The sequence below is a fragment of the Lolium rigidum genome, chromosome 3 (assembly GCF_022539505.1).
Source record: "Lolium rigidum isolate FL_2022 chromosome 3, APGP_CSIRO_Lrig_0.1, whole genome shotgun sequence".
NCBI lineage: Eukaryota > Viridiplantae > Streptophyta > Magnoliopsida > Poales > Poaceae > Lolium > Lolium rigidum.
In genome coordinates, this window is record NC_061510.1 from 305,472,210 (window position 1) to 305,490,543 (window position 18,334).

At 44.3% G+C, this 18,334-nt stretch overlaps 1 protein-coding gene across 1 annotated transcript; it reads left to right on the forward strand.

Annotated features, from left to right (window-relative positions):
- The first annotated feature begins 5,685 nt into the window (after positions 1 to 5,685).
- LOC124703674 (multiple organellar RNA editing factor 1, mitochondrial-like) lies at positions 5,686 to 9,257 on the forward strand. The gene is made up of 5 exons (XM_047235895.1): positions 5,686 to 6,050; positions 7,380 to 7,477; positions 7,576 to 7,641; positions 7,740 to 8,458; positions 8,969 to 9,257. Exons 1-5 carry the CDS (start codon positions 5,686 to 5,688, stop codon positions 8,978 to 8,980), a joined length of 1,260 nt encoding a protein of 419 aa, XP_047091851.1. The 3' UTR covers positions 8,981 to 9,257.
- The last annotated feature ends 9,077 nt before the right edge of the window (positions 9,258 to 18,334 follow it).

Here is an 18,334-nt window from a genome sequence, read left to right on the forward strand (position 1 = left end):
CCCAAAGGGTATGCCCATGTCAGTAGCCCCCGAGTTTATAGGGAAGTCGAAGACTTGCATAGAAACTCCAAGCATAACCATCTCCGAAGTCGAAGAAAAATACAAGGCGAGGTCCATGCCGTAGATCATGTGTAGCGTAGATGATGTCGACGATTCTCGAAGTTAATTTTCTATCGGGTGCGCGGCAGCGCTCCCGATGGGAGTAGCCCCCGAGTCTATGGGCAAGTGCTTGCACTTGGGCATAGACTCAAGTTGTACTACTCGATGAAGAACTTAACTATATTTCTGGAAAACTTGATGAAATCCATGTGCTCCCGATGGGAGTAGGCTCCACTCGAGTCGTAGAATCGAGTTTTGTCTACAAACCTTAATTGTCGTAGATACTGTCGAAGTTATCTTTCTATCGGGTGCGCGACCAGCGCTCCCGATGGGAGTAGCCCCCGAGGCTACATCCAAGTGTTTGGACTTGGGTGTAGGCTCAACTTGCTTTTAATCGATACCACAATTTTTCCTCTTTCTTGTATCTTATCGGGAGGGTGAACAATACTCTCGATAAGAGTAGCCCCCGAGCCTATGGGCAGGTGCTTGCACCTAGACATAGGCTCAAGTTGTACTACTCAATAAGGAACTTGACTATATTTCTGGGCGCAGCCCTCTTTTTATCGACTGCAGGCCGTTGCTATTTTTATTTGACATCCATATCTATATTGTACAGGGATAATGGTAATTGGGGCTAGTTCATCTGACGGATCAGGTACTAGTTAACTGCTCTAGTGGCAATCCGCAAAAACCTACTTCAAGATCACGTCCCTGGACATGATCTCGGGATACTGGTGTTAACTCGACAGGTGCCGCTTAAGGTCTTACCATTCTGTCGAGTCCCAGTCATGTTTTATCGGGTACCTAACGCGTCCGTTAGGATTTTTCTTCGTATCTGTTGATACGGAAAAAAAGTAGCAGAGCGCAGTCTTTGGCGATGCCACGCCACACAGGACGGACCCGGGGTCTTACCTTCGCAGAGTGTTGCGGCATTCAGAGATTATTCGCAACTTTGGCGCTCTGAGAATATTTTGTCAAGTGCCTTGTCGGCTGATGCAATGACCCATTTTGCGGGTTCTTCTATTTTTCTCTCGGGCTTGATAAGACAGCCGAATATATTGGATTCTTCTATATTATCGGGTTCATCACCGATGCTCTTGCTCGGATGAATATGACGAGTCAATGGACCCGAAGATTTGTCCATCTTTTTTTTTTTTTTGGTTCCTCCTTGATGAAAATTTCGTCGATTTCTTCCTTCAGGAAAATTTCTTCGGGTCCTCTTTGAGGATAATTCTTCGGGTCCTCCCTGAGGACAATTCTTCGGGTCCTCTTTGAAGATAATTCTTCGAGACCTCCTTGAGGATAATTCTTCGGGACCTCCTTGAAGATAATTTTTCGGGTCCTCCTTGAAGATAATTCTTCGGGACCTCCTTGAAGATAATTCTTCGGCATCTCCTTGAAGATAATTTTTCGGGACCTCCTTGAAGATAATTCTTCGGCACCTCCTTGAAGATAATTCTTCGGCACCTCCTAGAGGATAATTCTTCGGCACCTCCTTGAGGATAATTCTTCGGCACCTCCTTGAATAAGATTTCGTCGGGTTCTCTTATGAAGACAATTTCGTCGGGTTCTCTCAAGATTTCGTCGGGTTCTCTTTTGAAGACAATTTCGTCGGGTTCTCTCAAGATTTCGTCGGGTTCCTTCCTGAAGAAGATTTCGTCGGGTTCATCCTTGAAGACAATTTTGTTGGGTTCATCCTTGAAGACAATTTTGTCGGGTTCATCCTTGAAGACTTTTTGTAGGCACAATTATTCTTTCTGTCGACCTGAGACGTAAAGTGAAGAAGTATGGCGCAGCCCCCGAGTGTCGGGTGCGGCGAAAGTAAATGATAATCAACTTTATGCAAATCAAAGGAACACTTAGCTTATTGGGCACGACGGAGTCGATGCGCGATGAGTTCTTCGAGTGCGACGAAAAATTCGAGCCGAAGTAGAAACCACCGAATTAACGAAAATAAATGCCGCCAAATTGTTTGATGAAGAAATAGCCGAGCCCCCGAGCACTCGCTGGGGTGATGTCATGATTGTTGCTTAGACGCTGTGTCACGTTGTTACTCGGGGCGAAGTCGTTGTCGAGCCCCCGAGTATTATCCGTGATGCCGAAAGAAGGCCATTAAGGATGAAATATTGAAGATGGAATCCGAGATGAAGTACTTTGAGATGAATCCATATTAAAGATCACACCATCAAATATGAATCATATATTGAAGATGAATCCGCTGATATCATAGAGGATGAATCCATTGACCCGAAGAATCCAGTAATAACCATAGAAGATGAATCCGTTGATATCATAGAGGATGAATCCATTGACCCGAAGAAAATAGTTCCAGTATAACCATAGAAGATGAATCCATCGATATCATAGAGGATGAATCCATTGACCCGAAGAAAATAGTTCCAGTATAACCATAGAAGATGAATCCATCGATATCATAGAGGATGAATCCATTGACCCGAAGAAAATAGTTCCAGTATAACCATAGAAGATGAATCCATTGATATCATAGAGGATGAATCCATTGACCCGAAGAAAATAGTTCCAGTATAACCATAGAAGATGAATCCATTGACCCGGAAACGCATCGGGTAATATTGTATAAGTGAACCAATTATTAACCAAAGAAAACCAATCTAGTAATCCGAAGAAATTAAATCCACTGAGCCGAAGAAGATAAAGCCACTAAGTCGAAGAAAATAATTCCACTGAGCCCAAGAAAATAATTTCACTGAGCCGGAGAAGATATATCCAGAGCCGAATAAAAGAAATTCACCAAGTAACCGAATATATTTGTGATAACGAAGTAATGGCGCATCTCCGAGTGTTGGGTGAATTTGCTCTAATGATGTAATGGTGCAGTCCCCGAGTATTTGGGTATGGCAAAAGTAAAATAAATAAGTGAATCTTGGAGGAAGAGGAACACTTAGCTTTTTCATCAGGTGCGACGTGGTCATCGCTAGAGCAAGTCGTCCAGCTAGCACAGTCGATGTAGACGCGCGACGCCTGGCCGGAAGTAGTCGATGAAGAAGGCAGCCGATGTGGCGGATCCACGACGGGTGAGCCCCCGAGCGTGGTGGGGTGCGCGATGCCGAGTTCACGGACGTGTCGAATGCATAATGGCAAATAGGGTCGTCGAAGCAAAGTAATCGAAGTTTGTTCTCTATCTGCAGTTATATTACGGTGCAAAAATTCTGCGCGCAAGTAGTAGCACGAGCCGAAAAAGAAAAATTTGACTAAAACAAATTCTGACAATGGTAATTAATTAGAAACATATCACCTGATGTTATGATGTTATTCTGTCGGATGATGAGCTCGCGACGACGAGTCCGCGGATACGTTAGAAGGAATGCTGCGCAGTCCCGCCTGATCGTGCCTCCATATCTTCCAAGTATGCCTACTGTGCGCGTCGATCGAAGCTTGTTCCAATGGATGCAGCCTGGCCGTCACGCCCGACTTAACCTTGTATTGTTTGACCAATCCTCCAACCAGTAGTATAATGAAGCAACATGTACGTACAGGTTAGATTAACATAAAATAATTGATTAGGAGATATATGAAGATGTCAAAAGAAGCACGCTGTGCCGCTTGCGTGAAGGCCTGTTTTGCAGCAGTCAGTTTGCAATTGACCACGCCTCCACAATCCTCGCGCGGCCTGAAAAGAAATTTTTTGTCTGTCCAGATCGAAACCGCCACGGTTTTCTGGAAATAGCGACGACTCAGTAACCATCTGACACACGAAGCTTTTCAGATTCCAATAGATCTGGAAGACACGCCTCTGCAGTAGTCTGGAGTAGATGCTGATCATGACGAACTCGATGATTGGATCCCGCCCGGATGACGAAATCCAGTCGTCGCGGTCCCCACGGTCGGCGCCATTTATTTTTCTCTCTTCACTTTCTTCCCCACGGTCGGCGCCAATTGACGAGGGATCACCTCGGCAATGCCTACGTATTGTAGACTAGGGTTTCGGGAGAGAGCGACGATGGAGATTCCGGGGACGAGATTAGGCACACGACGTACCCAGCTTCGGGTCCCTCGGTGGAGGATCCCTACGTGCTCGCTAGCAATCCAAGTATATGATCATAGATGTGTTTACAGTGGTGCCTCCGTAGGAGCTATGTTGTCTATCTCTATCTCTATATCTTGGCCTCCTTATTTCGTGCCCTGGCTAGCTTTATATATGCAACCAGCCTAGGGTTTTACAAGAGTCCTAGTCGACTACTTCTTCGGGTTGCCTTGTTGGGCCTTCTCCATATTGAGTCTTCTCTATATTGGGCCGAGCCAGGTATATTAATAATGGGTACCCAAAGGGTATGCCCATGTCAGTGAGTGCCGCGGCGTTCATGTTCGGCCCCCCACGCCTTACAAGCGATATGAACGGGAGAAGACCGGTAGGCTGGATGAACTCAGTGTACCTCTCGTCATACGCCATATCCACTGTGCCATGGTAACAAATCTTCAAAGGGTGAAGATCCATTCTCCTCTTCGTCATATGAAAAGCCCGGTGATCCCTGTCATACTCTTGATCTAGGAGCCACACCATCCTACATGTTTACACAAATACACCATATTATGAGCCATTCCTAACAAATATGATTTATTCCATCACAAATAATATGAGCAACACATACATGAGAATATATCTAGCTTTTGTATCACATATACATCACACATACATGAGAATTCAAATCCAAATAAGCCATCACACATACCTCACATATATACATCCACTTACATAAGAATATGGATACCTCACATACATATATCCTCATTGAAATTTGATGTCTAGGGTTTCAACAAATCTAGGATTTCAACACATAGATACATGATAATATGGATTTCAACACATACATGAGCACATTGATTCAATTTCTAAGATTTTCATATCTAGGGTTCCATGTCTAAATTGAATTAAATCCGAGAAAATCATGGATGAAATGAAGGGGATCGAGGGAGAATACCTTGAGGAAGGGATTTAGAAGAGATTGGCCGGACAGATCTGATGATTTGGTGGTGGATTTGGTGGGGGTGAGAGGGGGGGGGGGAGGAGGAACCGCCGGCCGCCCAAGGTCTACACGCGAAACTGAGAGGAGAAAGAGGAGAGCTCGGGCTGGGGCGGGCGCGTGCGCCACACTTAAGTGGATGTGTGGCGCCCTTCCGAGCGGCGCCACAGGTTCGCAGTGTGGCGCCGCTCCCATCGGCTCCACACATCCTACCACGTCGGATGGGAGAACAACTCAGCGTCGAGGCCGCCACGTAGGCTGGGAGAGTGGCGCCGCGGACACGGGCGCCACACAGTGAGGTGTGGCGCCGGCGTGAGGGGCGCCACACAAAAGGGTTAGATGGGTGAAATAGTTTGGTCGGAGGGTCAGTCTGTGCTATAGTTTCAGAAAAGGGTTATTTTTGTGTAAATCGCCCGAAAATATCTCTACATTTGCCTCCCCGTGGACTTGAGCCCACCCGTAAGTGAATAAAGGCCACTAATAAGATGCTAATCCCCATTTCCGTCGGCCTCAAAAAAACAAAGTCCTTAAACCCCAGAAGCATCTCTGCCTGCGCCCCCACGAAAACCCTAGCCCGCCCGCCATGGCCCTCGCGCTCCGCCTACGGCGAGCCCTCGCCGCCGCCTCCACCTCCGCCCCGCTCCTTCGCCCGGCCGCCTCCGCCGCGGCCTCCCCCTCCCGATCCCTCCTCCCCGCCCCCTTCGCCCGGTCTCTCCCGCCCCGGTTCCTCCCCGGCGGCGCCGCCGGCTTCCGCTCGACCGCGGCGGCCGCGGCTCGGGGAAACTACGGGGGCGGGGCGGATGACTCCCACATCTCCCCCGACGAGATCCTCTTCGAGGGGTGCGACTACAAGCACTGGCTCATCACCATGGAGTTCCCCGACCCCAAGCCGTCCCGCGAGGAGATGATCGAGACCTACCTCAACACCCTCGCCAAGGTCGTCGGAAGGTATGACGTTTCTCCCTCGAATCCCCCATCTCGTCAGAAATGCGTGAATTGGACCCGTCTTCATGTCGAATTGGTATCCAAGGGTGAATTGCAATGTTCAACACTCCAACTGTATGATTTCTTCTGGTTGGTGCGTCCTGTGTACGGTGGAGTGATGGAGTGATGGAAGGTAGCGTATGTGTGGCTCTGATGTATCCTGTGCTGTTTAATCTGGTTTGCCCTTAGGTATTAATCCTCATTAGGAGAAGTTTTGTATACTAATTAGGAGTAGTTGCGATTGCCTAGACTCATTGTGGTGCTTGCTGTCTTCTTGGGTAACTTTGAGGGTGCTACTCATCTTTAATTTGTGGCTGTGGATGTAAATTGTGTCAACATGGCTTGATTTAAGAGATATGTGATAGGCTTGCGCTATTTATTGTGAATGATCGCGCCTAAATCCAACTCCTAAATTGCTTTGCTCCAGCAGTATAAGTCGTTTGTTTTCTGTTGAAGCATCATTTTTTCTGAACTTATTTACTGAAGAATGCCACATAATTTGAAGCAATGATGCTATGTAATGTAATATGATTTTTGCTTGGAGAAGCTTGTGGCTGCATTTTCCATGGGCTGCGATTTGAAATATCCAAAATATTGTAATTCCACTGCTCTTTGTAGTTTCCTACCTTTAACCATACTCAAATCTGCATTTTTAGTTAGGGCCCACACAAGCACTAATATCGAAACTATATCTTCAAGGTCGGCCACAGAGTAAAATTTTGTCTGTCAATGCTTTGAGTTGTTAGTATCTTCCGTAGTTCTGTTGTTTTCTGTGTTAGATTTGGATAATTATGAAAAAAATAAGATCTGCTTTTGGAGGATTGAGTATGGGTATATATATTTGTTGGCATTTTAGTAATATGTAACATCTGGTATTAGGAAACTGATATTCACCTGTTGAAGTTTGCAGCTCAAGGATCCCTTTTATCTGTTACGATTACTTATTCATCAAAGTATATACACCAATGATATCTATTCAATGATTGGTTCCCTAAGACATTGCTGCATATATTTGATGGTTCTGTTCTTAATTAATCATGTAACTCTTTTCAGTTTTGATTCCTGAATTTGTTTTCGAACACATTTGTTTGTTCTACTCCTAACAGATCATGTCATTGATCGTACCTAGATTGTCCGTAACTGTTACTGTATATAATTTTGATCTATGAAAATATCTAGTGAGGGTGTGCACTTATGTATGATGTGAATTCTTCTTTTGCTCATGTATAAGCAATTAAATTCTATCATTTGCAACATAATTGCCTTGCTTTCTGAGATCTTACCTTCTTGAAGTTACGAGGAAGCTAAGAAGAGAATGTATGCTCTTAGTACAACAACATATGTTGGTTTTCAAGCTGAAATGTCTGAGGAAATGTCAGAAAAATTTCGCGGTGAGAGGACATGATCCCTTAATTTATTTTCTGCTTGCAATGTTTAGGTATCCTAGACATTGAAGTACTTACCTTGCCTATTTTGGCATTTTGATCAGGATTGCCGGGAGTAGTTTTCATCTTGCCTGATTCATATCTATTCCCAGAGACGAAGGAGTATGGAGGTTTGTTGTATTCCGTTTTCCTTTCCCACGGATTACGCTTACTGTAGTAGCCACTTATGACTGTGCTCTTATTTGTATGTGTGAATTGGTTTCATTAGGAGATAAATACGAGAATGGTGTCATAACTCCAAGAGCACCACCTACACATTATAGCAAACCGTCAAGGACTGACAGAAACCGCAGCTTCCGTGGAAACTACCAGGACAACCCTCCACCACAAGGAAATTACCCAAGAGGCCCACCACCGCAAGGAAATTATCAGGACAACCCTCCACCACGAGGAAATTACAACAGCGGCCCACCACCACAAGGAAACTTCCAACCCTACCGTCCGCCGCAAGATGGGAGGGGCTACAACCCACAGCAGAGTTACGCACAAGCTGGACAAGATGGTAGAGGTTATGCGAGGAATAATTCTGCAGACCGCTCAGGTTACAATGGACCGCCTGCTCCTGGTGCTTTCGAAGGGCAGGTAAATCAACCTGGTCAAGGTTACCAAAACCCGCAAGAGGTCAGGAACTTCTCGCAAGGGCAGGCAGGAGATTTCAGGTCTGGTGGTCCTCCGGCACCTGGAACCTACGGGCAACCCTCTGGACCTGGAACCTACGGGCAACCACCTGCACCAACATACCCTGGAGGTAACCAAGGTGGTCCTGGTGCGGGTATTGGTTTTGGTGGAGATAACAGACAGGGGGCAGGACCTGCATATGGTGGAGATAACAGACAGGGGGCAGGACCTGCATATGGTGCAGATAACCTGCATGGGGGTTCTGGTCAGTATTCTAGCCCAGGTGAAGGACAACAAGGGAACTGGCAGGTATAATAGCATTGGCGTTATGGCTTTTACTGGTACTATGAAATTGATCAGTGTATTGCTTTTGTCCATAAATCACATACTTGCACACCTATGGTGAAACTAATACTTCAAAGCAACCTAATATTACTAGTTAATGCATGTAGTCCTTGTCCAGTGAATGTTGATGGATGGAAGTTCGTGCGGTGACTGATTTGTAGGTTCAACATTTCTTTCTACTAACTGAACTGTAGATAAGCGATCTGAAATTTTCGTGTTAAATTCCAATCCCCATCTAGTAAGTGGAAATTTCATGGTAGAACGATGAAATGCAAGCATGCATATACTATTCAATTATTCGGGAGGAATTTAATATGAGAAATGACCATAGGACCTGCCGCATGCATCAAACCAATCTATACACATTCATTTTGTAGCAGCTGTTGCCCAGTGAAATTCTGCATCCTTCTTTAGTTTGGCTTTTACTGTTGATGTATACAATCACTGATGATTCTCCCTTGTGATGCCATGCAGGGTAGGCAGTAAGAGATTGATGCAAGCTTGGCCGAAGCGCAAAGGCACTAGTTGCTCTACTTGAAATGTAGGAACTCCCACCTGTAAAATAAACGACTGAACTACTATACCTCTTCCTGCTGTCTGCGTTTAAATTCGTGGCTTATTATGTACAGCAGTCAGGAGGGGGACTAGATTATTTGTAGCCATACGTTTGAGGTTTTCAGAGGTTCGTGGAGTCAGGAACAGTGTGCTTCTGATGGATGTTGTTTCTGTTTTATATATCGTTGAATCTGTGGTGTATTTCTAAGCTGAAGATTCGTTACTTAACATCTTTTGCCCATGGTCGGTTTGCTGGGATTTCAAGTTGTACGCTCCACTGGCCCTTGTCACTTGGGAGACTCGTGAGCTCCATGATGTAGCAGTAGGTAAGGATTGTTACAAAAAGAGAAAATTCCCACTGATAAAAATCTGCTAGTCTCTGGTTTACTGGTCATACATTCCACTCTAGGAAAAATGCATTCGGGTAGCCAATAGTCTGTGTTCATCCTACTTTTGAAACAAGGTGTGTTTATAGCCTTCCCAATGGCCCATGCTAAACACAAACATGGAACTCGTGCAGACGGCACCGAGGCATGTGCCGTGCGGCCTATGGAGAACCTAAATAAACTGAACAACCGATTTCCCAATGCCAGTCAGTTTGCTAATGTTCCGATGTCTCCAATTCCTGTGTACATGATGTTCTTACATCTCATCTATGTGTTCTTTTCTTATTCTTCCATTGCCTATATGAATGAATAATCGTGCTTCTCTATCTACTCCCCTGAAGATGGAGTGGTATATTTATAGGGAGAGGAGGAGATCATTATTGGCTAAGGTACCGTCCTGGTGACTTCATCCTGACCTCCATGCGTCTCAATTTTTGACCTCCATGGTTCCTGGTCATACCGCCCACTCCGGTAAAAATGTATCATGGTAGCCAAAAACTTGTGTTCAACCCACTAATGGTAAATGAGAAAACAAGGTGCTACGGCAACACTAAGACACAACAACCCAGTAAGATATCCTTTTAGTCCTACATTAAACCAGTAAAATAATGGCGCTATGGGGTAAGGGTGATACAGTACTATGCTATTTCCTTCACAATTTGTGCAACTATAATGAATAATCTACCAACCTTTTTGTTCATTAAGGAGGATTTGGATGATGTAGATCTTTACTTGGGTTTTCTCCATGCTAATGAAAGCACACTATCCATGATGTAGATATACTTCTACCCAACAGCAGTAGATTAATTGTTTCATGTTCCTAAGGATTACATTCCTTATCGTTGTGTTGGATGCAACTACGACGTATATGCAAACTAATACCTCCATTCCAATGAATAAGGAGCACATGCTTCCCAAGATTTTTCTCTGACCAAAAATTTGGGCAACTATATCTTGATTACCTTACATAATATTGACACCGCTAATTCGTATTGAAAGACACTTTCTAGTGATATCAATTTTCTATCAAATAATTATCATATACGTGGACTAACTCTTCATCGAAGTTAAATCTTGAAAAGCACGTACGCCTTATTCATAGGAACATAGCGAGTAATTATCCATGTGTTTTCCAAGAAACTTGGCCGTCTTGATTATCTATATATTCTTGCCCCTTAATTCATCGTATCAGAATAAATAATGGAATGCGAAAATGATTGTTATAAAAGACAAACATAGAACCCAACCCAGGTTCAGTCAAGGGAACTATTTAATTGAAATTTGTGCAAATTGAATTTTTTTGGAAAAAGATTGGAATTTTGAAAGTTCCCATAGATAAAAGGTTGGCATTCTCTTGTTTACTTGATTTGCTGGTCATACATTTCCCTTGGGTAAAAATGTATTCTGGTAGCCAAATATTTGTGTTCAGCCTGCTAAAGGGAAATGTTGAACAAAACAACGAGTTCTAGCAGAACTAAGATACAACGGCAGGGAATGCATGGGCAGTGCGGCCTGTGGAGAACCTAAATAGACTGAACAGCCAATTTCCCATTGTTAGCAGTTTCCTAATGTTCTGATGTCTCCAATTCCTGTGTACATGATGTTCTTACATCTCATCTATGTGTTCTTTTCTTATCCTCCCCTCTGTTTTATGTGGTCATTGCCCATATAAGGAGCAATTTGACTTTGCTATCTACTTCCGTAAGGATGGACCAGTATATTTATAGTGGGAGAGTGGGAGACCATTATTGGCTGATGCTCGACTACCTGGGCTTTTCTATGTGTTCTTTTCTTATTCCTCCATTGCCTATATGAATGAATAATCGTGCTTCTCTATCTACTCCCCTGAAGATGGAGTGGTATATTTATAGGGAGAGGGGGAGATCATTATTGGCCAAGGTACCAACCTGGTGACTTCATCCTGACCTCCATGCGTCTCAAGTTTTCACACTTACTCACGGGGAGCTTTGTTTTCTCCTCTTTTTTTCATGCGGTGGATTTGGATGCTGCAGATATATTTACATGGGTTTGCTCCATGCCTCCATACCAACGAAAGCGCACTGTGTTTCTACTTTGCTTTCACTCAGTAGTTACTAGCAGTAGAGTAATTTGTTTCCTGTACCTAGGAATTACATTCCTTTGCGTTATGTTACTTGCATCGATAAATCTTACTTCACCTAATTCGCATTGTTTTTTTTTACTTCACTTATATCTGCAAGCTGATATGCTTTTCAAGAAAGCTTTCTTATCCTGGTTATCTGTATATAGTTGTTATCCCTTAATTCACTGTAGCAGAATAGAACAATGGTATGTGAAAAGGATTGTTGAAAAAGAGAAATATAGAACATGGATCTTTTATTTGTTAAATTTAGTGAGAATTGACAAATTATGGTGAATCTGTTAGAAAAGTTTCAGCAAGAACATTCAAATTCACAAAGTTTCCCATGGTAAAAATCTAGTATTCTCCGCTACGGTCACCGGTGGTTCCTGGTCATACTGCCCACTCAGGTCAAAAATGTATTCTGGTAGCCAAAAACTTGTGTTCAACCCACTAATGGTAAATGCGAAAATAAGGTGCCATGGCAACGCCAAGACACAAGAACCCAGTAAGAGCGTGCCTATCCTCTTAGTGCTATACTAAAGTATATTTTCTTTGAGCAACCCTTACCTCCATTCCAATGAATAAGGCACACGCGCTTCCCAAGATTTTTCTTTGAGCAACTATATATATATTGATTATCTTGCATAAAATTGGTACTGTTAGATTCGTATTGAAAGACACTTTCTGGTGATATCAATTTTCTATCAAATAATTATCATATACTTGGACTAACTCTTCGTCAAAGTTAAATATTGAAAAGCGCGTGCACCTTATTCGTAGGAAGTTAGGAACGTAGCGAGTAATTATCCGTGTGTTTTCCAAGAAAACTTGGTCGTATTGATTATCTATATGCCCCTTAATTCATCGTATCAGAATAAATAATGGAATGCGAAAAGGATTGTTATAAAAGACAAACATAGATCCCAACCCAGGTTCAGTCAAGGGCACTATTTAACTGAAATTTGTGCAAATTGACTATTTTTGGTGAATATGCTAGAAAATTTTCAGGAAAAAGGTTGGAGTTTCTAAAGTTCCCATGGATAAAAAGTTGGCATTCTTTGCTTTACTTGATTTGCTGGTCATATATTGCCCCTTCGGTAAAAATTTATTCTGTCAGCCAATTATTTGTGTTCAGCCCGCTAAAGGGAAATGCTGAACAAAACAAGGAATTCTAGGAGAACTAAGATACACCGGCAAGTAAGGCATGGGCAGTGCGGCCTGTGGAGAACCAATATCTCGTTGCTTAGAAGTTTCCTAATATTTTGATATCTTCAATTCCCGTGTACATGATGTTCTTACATCTCATCTATGTGTTATTTCTTATCCTCCCCTCTGTTTTATGTGGTCATTTCCCATATAATGAGTAATCTGACTTCGCTATCTACTTCCGTAAGGATGGACCAGTATATTTATTGTGGGTGAGCGGGAGACAATTATTGGCTGATGCTCGACTACCTGGGCTTTCCATGTCACGCCACACCTGCCGACTTTCTCTCTGAGTTTCACTGACCCCGGGAGGCTGATCGCTGAACATGACCATGGTGTTGCAAGCTGTTCTTCATTCTTTCTGTCGTTTGCTTGTAACTTTGTTTTTTTTTTTTGGATAAAAGGAATATATTAATATCAAAACGATACCAATTACACCCAGCCTCTGCAACAACGCACCACCCTAATGACATTACGGATGCACACAGCCCAAAAAAAAGGAAAAGAAAACTAAGAAACAAAAGTCCCGCTACAGTATCTCGGGCCTAACAACAGCAATACATCCACCGCCAAGACAACACCTGAAATACAAACTCTCCAAAAACAACGCCTCCAAGAAGGGAACAGTGCGCTAACACCATCGTCGCCCGATCAATGATCTTAGGTTTTCACCCTGAAGATAGTCCCCGCTCTCAAAACAATGCCTCCAACAAGGTCATTGCCAGGCACAACCAGTTAAGGCCAGGCCTTGGATTTTCACCCTGAAAGGTAGGACTCTAAAATTCACCTGTGTGGTCGCCCCCACTTTCACACCGCTGCTGTGAAGCCCGGAACACCAAGCAAATCCCTCAACAGCGCGGAGATTTGAACCTCCCTTAGCTAGTCCTACCCTCCGGCCTTCATGAACTTCCCTTCTTCCGACTTTCATCATGGATCCATAGTCACTTGATGTCAACACAGAAAAAGAGCTTTGCGCCGCTCCCTCCAGAACCAATCGGTCGGAATAAAAGCATGGGTGCGCACGACCGAATACCACCGATCCCGCAAACTCCAGGCAAAAAGCACTGTTACATTCGCCGGCGGAGCCTTCCGGAACTCAACACTCCGGCTAGATCACGAGTCCAGGCCTCTAGTAGGTCTTCCTCTTCACGCAAGAGAGACCCTAGGACCACCACCTTTATTCAGGTCAGACCCCCACGTCGGCGACCGTCCCGGGCTGGCCATGCCAACCCTCCACCTCGCCGCCGTTGTAACAGTGCCGCCGGAACGCGGTGATAGATCGATAGATCCACCACCACCAACCGCAGGCCGACTGTGGTGACCCTGCATACCACTGCATGTTGTAGTATGCCAGTCGTTGATATAACATTCACGAAGTACCATTCCGTAAATATTACATCCCTTAGAGTAGTACAACAGAACATAGCAGGTCCATAACTCATTCATTTAGTATTACAAATATCATACACATGTCATCTTGGAGCTCCTCTTGGGTCCTAAGAGGAATACTCCTGGGTTCGAGGCGAACCCAACTTAGCTTACAATATAAGAGTCTCATTAAGTTATACATTTATTTCCTCGAGCAGCTAAATACTAAGAGATCGGCTGCTCGTTTACGACTACTACTGGATGTCTCTAGGCTTGATCTCCTCCGGAAGCCTCCCCGGATCCGTAGACGATGAGGTAGTATATGCCTTCTATACCTCCAGAGAGGTCTGGTTCTTCATAGCCGATGATCTCGGCTCCTTCATTGTTGTCGTAATCCTCCTCCAGACGATTCAGACAATCTAAGCATGGGATTTAAGAGTGGTATGAGTACGAGCGTACTCAACAAGTTCATTATAGATAAGAGGTGTTTAATGCACTAGCTACGATATTAGACCAGAAAGTCTAATACCAATGCAAGTTTTGGTAAACATTTCTTCAAGAGATTGCTTTTATTCCAAAGAGCTATGTCCGTCCGCCTTCACCGGTTTACTAGAACTTCATGGAGCTCCTTTCCGGCCGCGTTCGCAGTTCCTCATCCCGGAACGGGGAGTGACAGGTCACAGTTCTTTACACTCTGCAGAGGTGTGTTGCTTTACCCATAAGAGATCTTAACCTTGGTGCCAACCGGGCAGCTTTCCCGTCCACACTTCCTTAGGTGTGAGGCCCGGTATAAGGTCTAGCCAATCATGTTCCTCCGCTACCTCGAACACCCACCCTTTGTTGCATACCCCGACCCTGGGTCCTCGCCGGTCCCATTATTCCCACTCACGGGTGGACCCCGACCACGACAACAGTTTGGGACTCGTGAACCAAACTCCTTCGCCGGCAGCTGCAACCCATCATAGACCACATTACCGTGGGGAATTAGAAGGGGATCCCCACCCTCAAGTTGTTTCGCAAGCGACGAACCGCTACGGTAAGCAACGGCTATACCGTGGGGAATTAGAAGGGGCTCCCCACCCTCAAGTTGCTCCGCAAGACACAAGCTGCTACGGTAAGCGCATCCGTTGATGAACGAGAGGTGGAAACACTTTTGACTACTCCGTCCCACTCCGGATCTTATGGTTAACACGGGTATTACGGCACAAGAATCACTGGCGACATTTGTTGTTTAATCCTAGATGGATATTAACCCTTGCAATGGAACCTCCACCATATCAACACAATCCATGGTTCCATTGCCCACCACATAGTCATATTCATAGTTATGAAAGTAGTGGTTTTGGTTTTTATGCAATCGTGATAACCATAGTACTTTGCAAGTAATTTGATAAAAGTACTCAAATGACATGAGCAAGCGATGAACTTGCCCGAACACTGCAAAGTTTTGCAGTTGGATGGTGTGGACTGACCCTTGTCCTCTGGTTCTGAAAAATAGCATCATTGTCCGATAAGGGCAATGGTTAAAGAAGCAATTATGCATGGTTCCATTTTTAGGGTTTGTTCCCCCCTTCCGATGTCGTTATTATTTCATGTAGGAAGTTATTACTAAGAAATGATTTGGGGATACTTGATTTAAAGTAATATACAACCTTGAAATGTTGTCAAGGTGTTTTTAAAGTCCAAATGTATTAATGGACTTATTTTATTATTGAAAATTATATGTGTGATTTAAGTGATTATTTAAATCCTCAAATGAAGACTTATTCTTAATTGTCTTCAAAAATTCCTTTTTGTATTTTATTATGATAGAGAATTTTATGCTGATCTATTTTCATATTTTTAATTATTTTTTTAGAGCTATTAATCATTTTTTATATAATTTCAAAGTTTCTGCATTTATTGGAAATATGAAATGACCTAAATGCCCTTGGGTCCCACCTGTCAGGTGGCCCAACGGGTTAGGTTGGACCAGCCCAGTGGGCTCGGTCCAACCGACCCAGTCGCTTCGTCGTCCTCCCTCGCTCTCGAACCCTAATCCCCTTTGGCTCCTGCGACCGAAATCGCCTCCGCCATCGCCGATTTATTTCCGTCGCCTCACACCGTCGCCGGCGACGAGATGCTGTGGATATGGGTCGCTGTTCGATGGTGAACCAGATGGTCCGCTGAAAGGACACAGATGTCGCCTAGAGGGGGGGTGAATAGGCGATTTAAAACTTTTACGAGATGGGCTTAACAAATGCGGAATAAAACTAGCGTTTACTTTGTCAAGCCCAAAGCCTATATACTATGGTTCACCTATGTGCACCAACAACTTATTCTAAGCAATGGTTCACCTATGTGCACCAACAACTTATGCTAAGCAATACAAGCAAGTATGTGATAGCAAGATATATATAACTTCAAGCACGATGGCTATCACAAGGTAAAGTGCATAAGTAAAGAGCTCGGGTATAGAGATAACCGAGGCACGCGGGAGACGATGATTTATCCCGGAGTTCACACTCTTGCGAGTGCTAATCTCCGGTGGAGAGGTGCGGTTGCTTAGTGCTCCCGAACGCCACAAGAGGCTCACCTTGAGGTGTGGTTGCTCGATGCACACCAACGCCACAAAGGCCTCACCCCAAGATGCGGTACTCACACCACACACCGAACGCCACGAAGGCGCCTCACCTAAATCTCCGGTGACCCTCGCCACAAAGGCCTAGGTCACGGTTCCACTAAGGGATTTCCTTCGAGGCGGAAACCGGGCCTTACACAAAGATTGGGGCACACATCCACAACTTAATTGGAGGCTCCCAACAAATCGCCACAAAGGCCTAGAATCCGTCTAGGGTTCCAAGAACCCAAGAGTAACAACTTTCTTGCTTTCACTTCCACGAATCACCGTGGAGAACTCAAACCGATGCACCAAATGCAATGGCAAGAACACCACAAAGATGCTCAAGTACTTCTCTCTCAAATTCCAACAAAGCTACAAAAGCTATTGAGGGAATAAGAGAGGAAGAACAAATAGGAGGAGGAACACCAAATTTCTCCAAGATCTAGATCTAGTGGATTCCCCTCACAAAGAGAGGGATTTGATTGGTGAAGATGTAGATCTAGATCTCCTCTATCTTTCTCTCAAATAGATGCAAGATTCATGGGAGGGAGAGGGAGATAGCAAGCTCAAAGAAGGTCAACAATGGGGGCAAAAACGAGCTCAAACGGTTGGGGAACTTTGGGGAAGAAGACCCCCTTAAATAGGGCAAGAGAAATCTGCCCGTTATGCACAAAACTCGTGAAAACCGGAACTTCCGGTCATTTGGGGCGGAACTTCCGCCCCCCGGAAGTACCGGCCAAGTTCCGGGTGAAGTCGGGCGTCCCCGGAAAGCTTACAGTATACTTTTGCGTGCAGAATCGTCATTTCCGGAAGTTCGCCGGAACTAGGGCGGAAGTTCCGGCCACCGGAACTTCCGGCCAGAAAACTGCTTCACGGAAACTTGAATAACTTTTGCATCCGGACTCCGATTTTGATGATCTTGGGCTCGTTTCGAAGCTAGTAAAAAGCTCTACAAGATCATGCAGGAAACCATCATAGTCCAGTAAGGTAGGATAGAAACAAATGGATAAAGGTTTTACCTATCTATAAACAGCAAACCGGTAAAACCTCCAATATGGAAAATGCAACAACTTGAGTTAGGAAACTCGGATTTAGGTGAAACCAATTTTGTTGTAAAGAAGATGACAATAGCTACCCCACAAAGAGTGAAAAGCTTAAGAACAAGTTGGGTAGGTTTTTCTATGTATTTTAGAGTGAAACCTCTCAATACGAGAAACCGAGAAAAGCTCCAATATCGAAAACGCAACAAGTGATTCATGCGGAATCCGTTTTCGATGAACTAGAGCTTGCTATGGAAATAACCACAAGCTCTAAATCACCACATGGATAAGATCCAAATAACAACCAAGAAATATGATGCAAGGATGCAAAGGTTTGAGCTCTCTCCGAACGATGCGATCGAGTTACTCACTCGAGAGCCCTCTTGATAGTACGGCAACTAAACTATAAACCGGTCTCCAACTACACCATGAGACCGGTAAGAAAGAAACCCTATCAAGAGCAAACCTTAACCTTGCGCATTCCACTTGAGCTCGATGATGACGATCTTGACCGCCACAAGATGGAACGCCTTTCTTGCTTGTGCTTGCTTGACGAAGTCTTGTAGATTGCTCCCCCATAAA

Coding starts and splice junctions, on each gene's coding strand:
- LOC124703674 (XM_047235895.1), top strand. CDS start 5,686: ATGGCCCTCGCGCTCCGCCTACGGCGAGCCCTCGCCGCCGCCTCCACC. Junction 6,051..7,379: donor CTCGCCAAGGTCGTCGGAAG/GTATGACGTTTC, acceptor ACCTTCTTGAAG/TTACGAGGAAGCTAAGAAGA. Junction 7,478..7,575: donor AATGTCAGAAAAATTTCGCG/GTGAGAGGACAT, acceptor CATTTTGATCAG/GATTGCCGGGAGTAGTTTTC.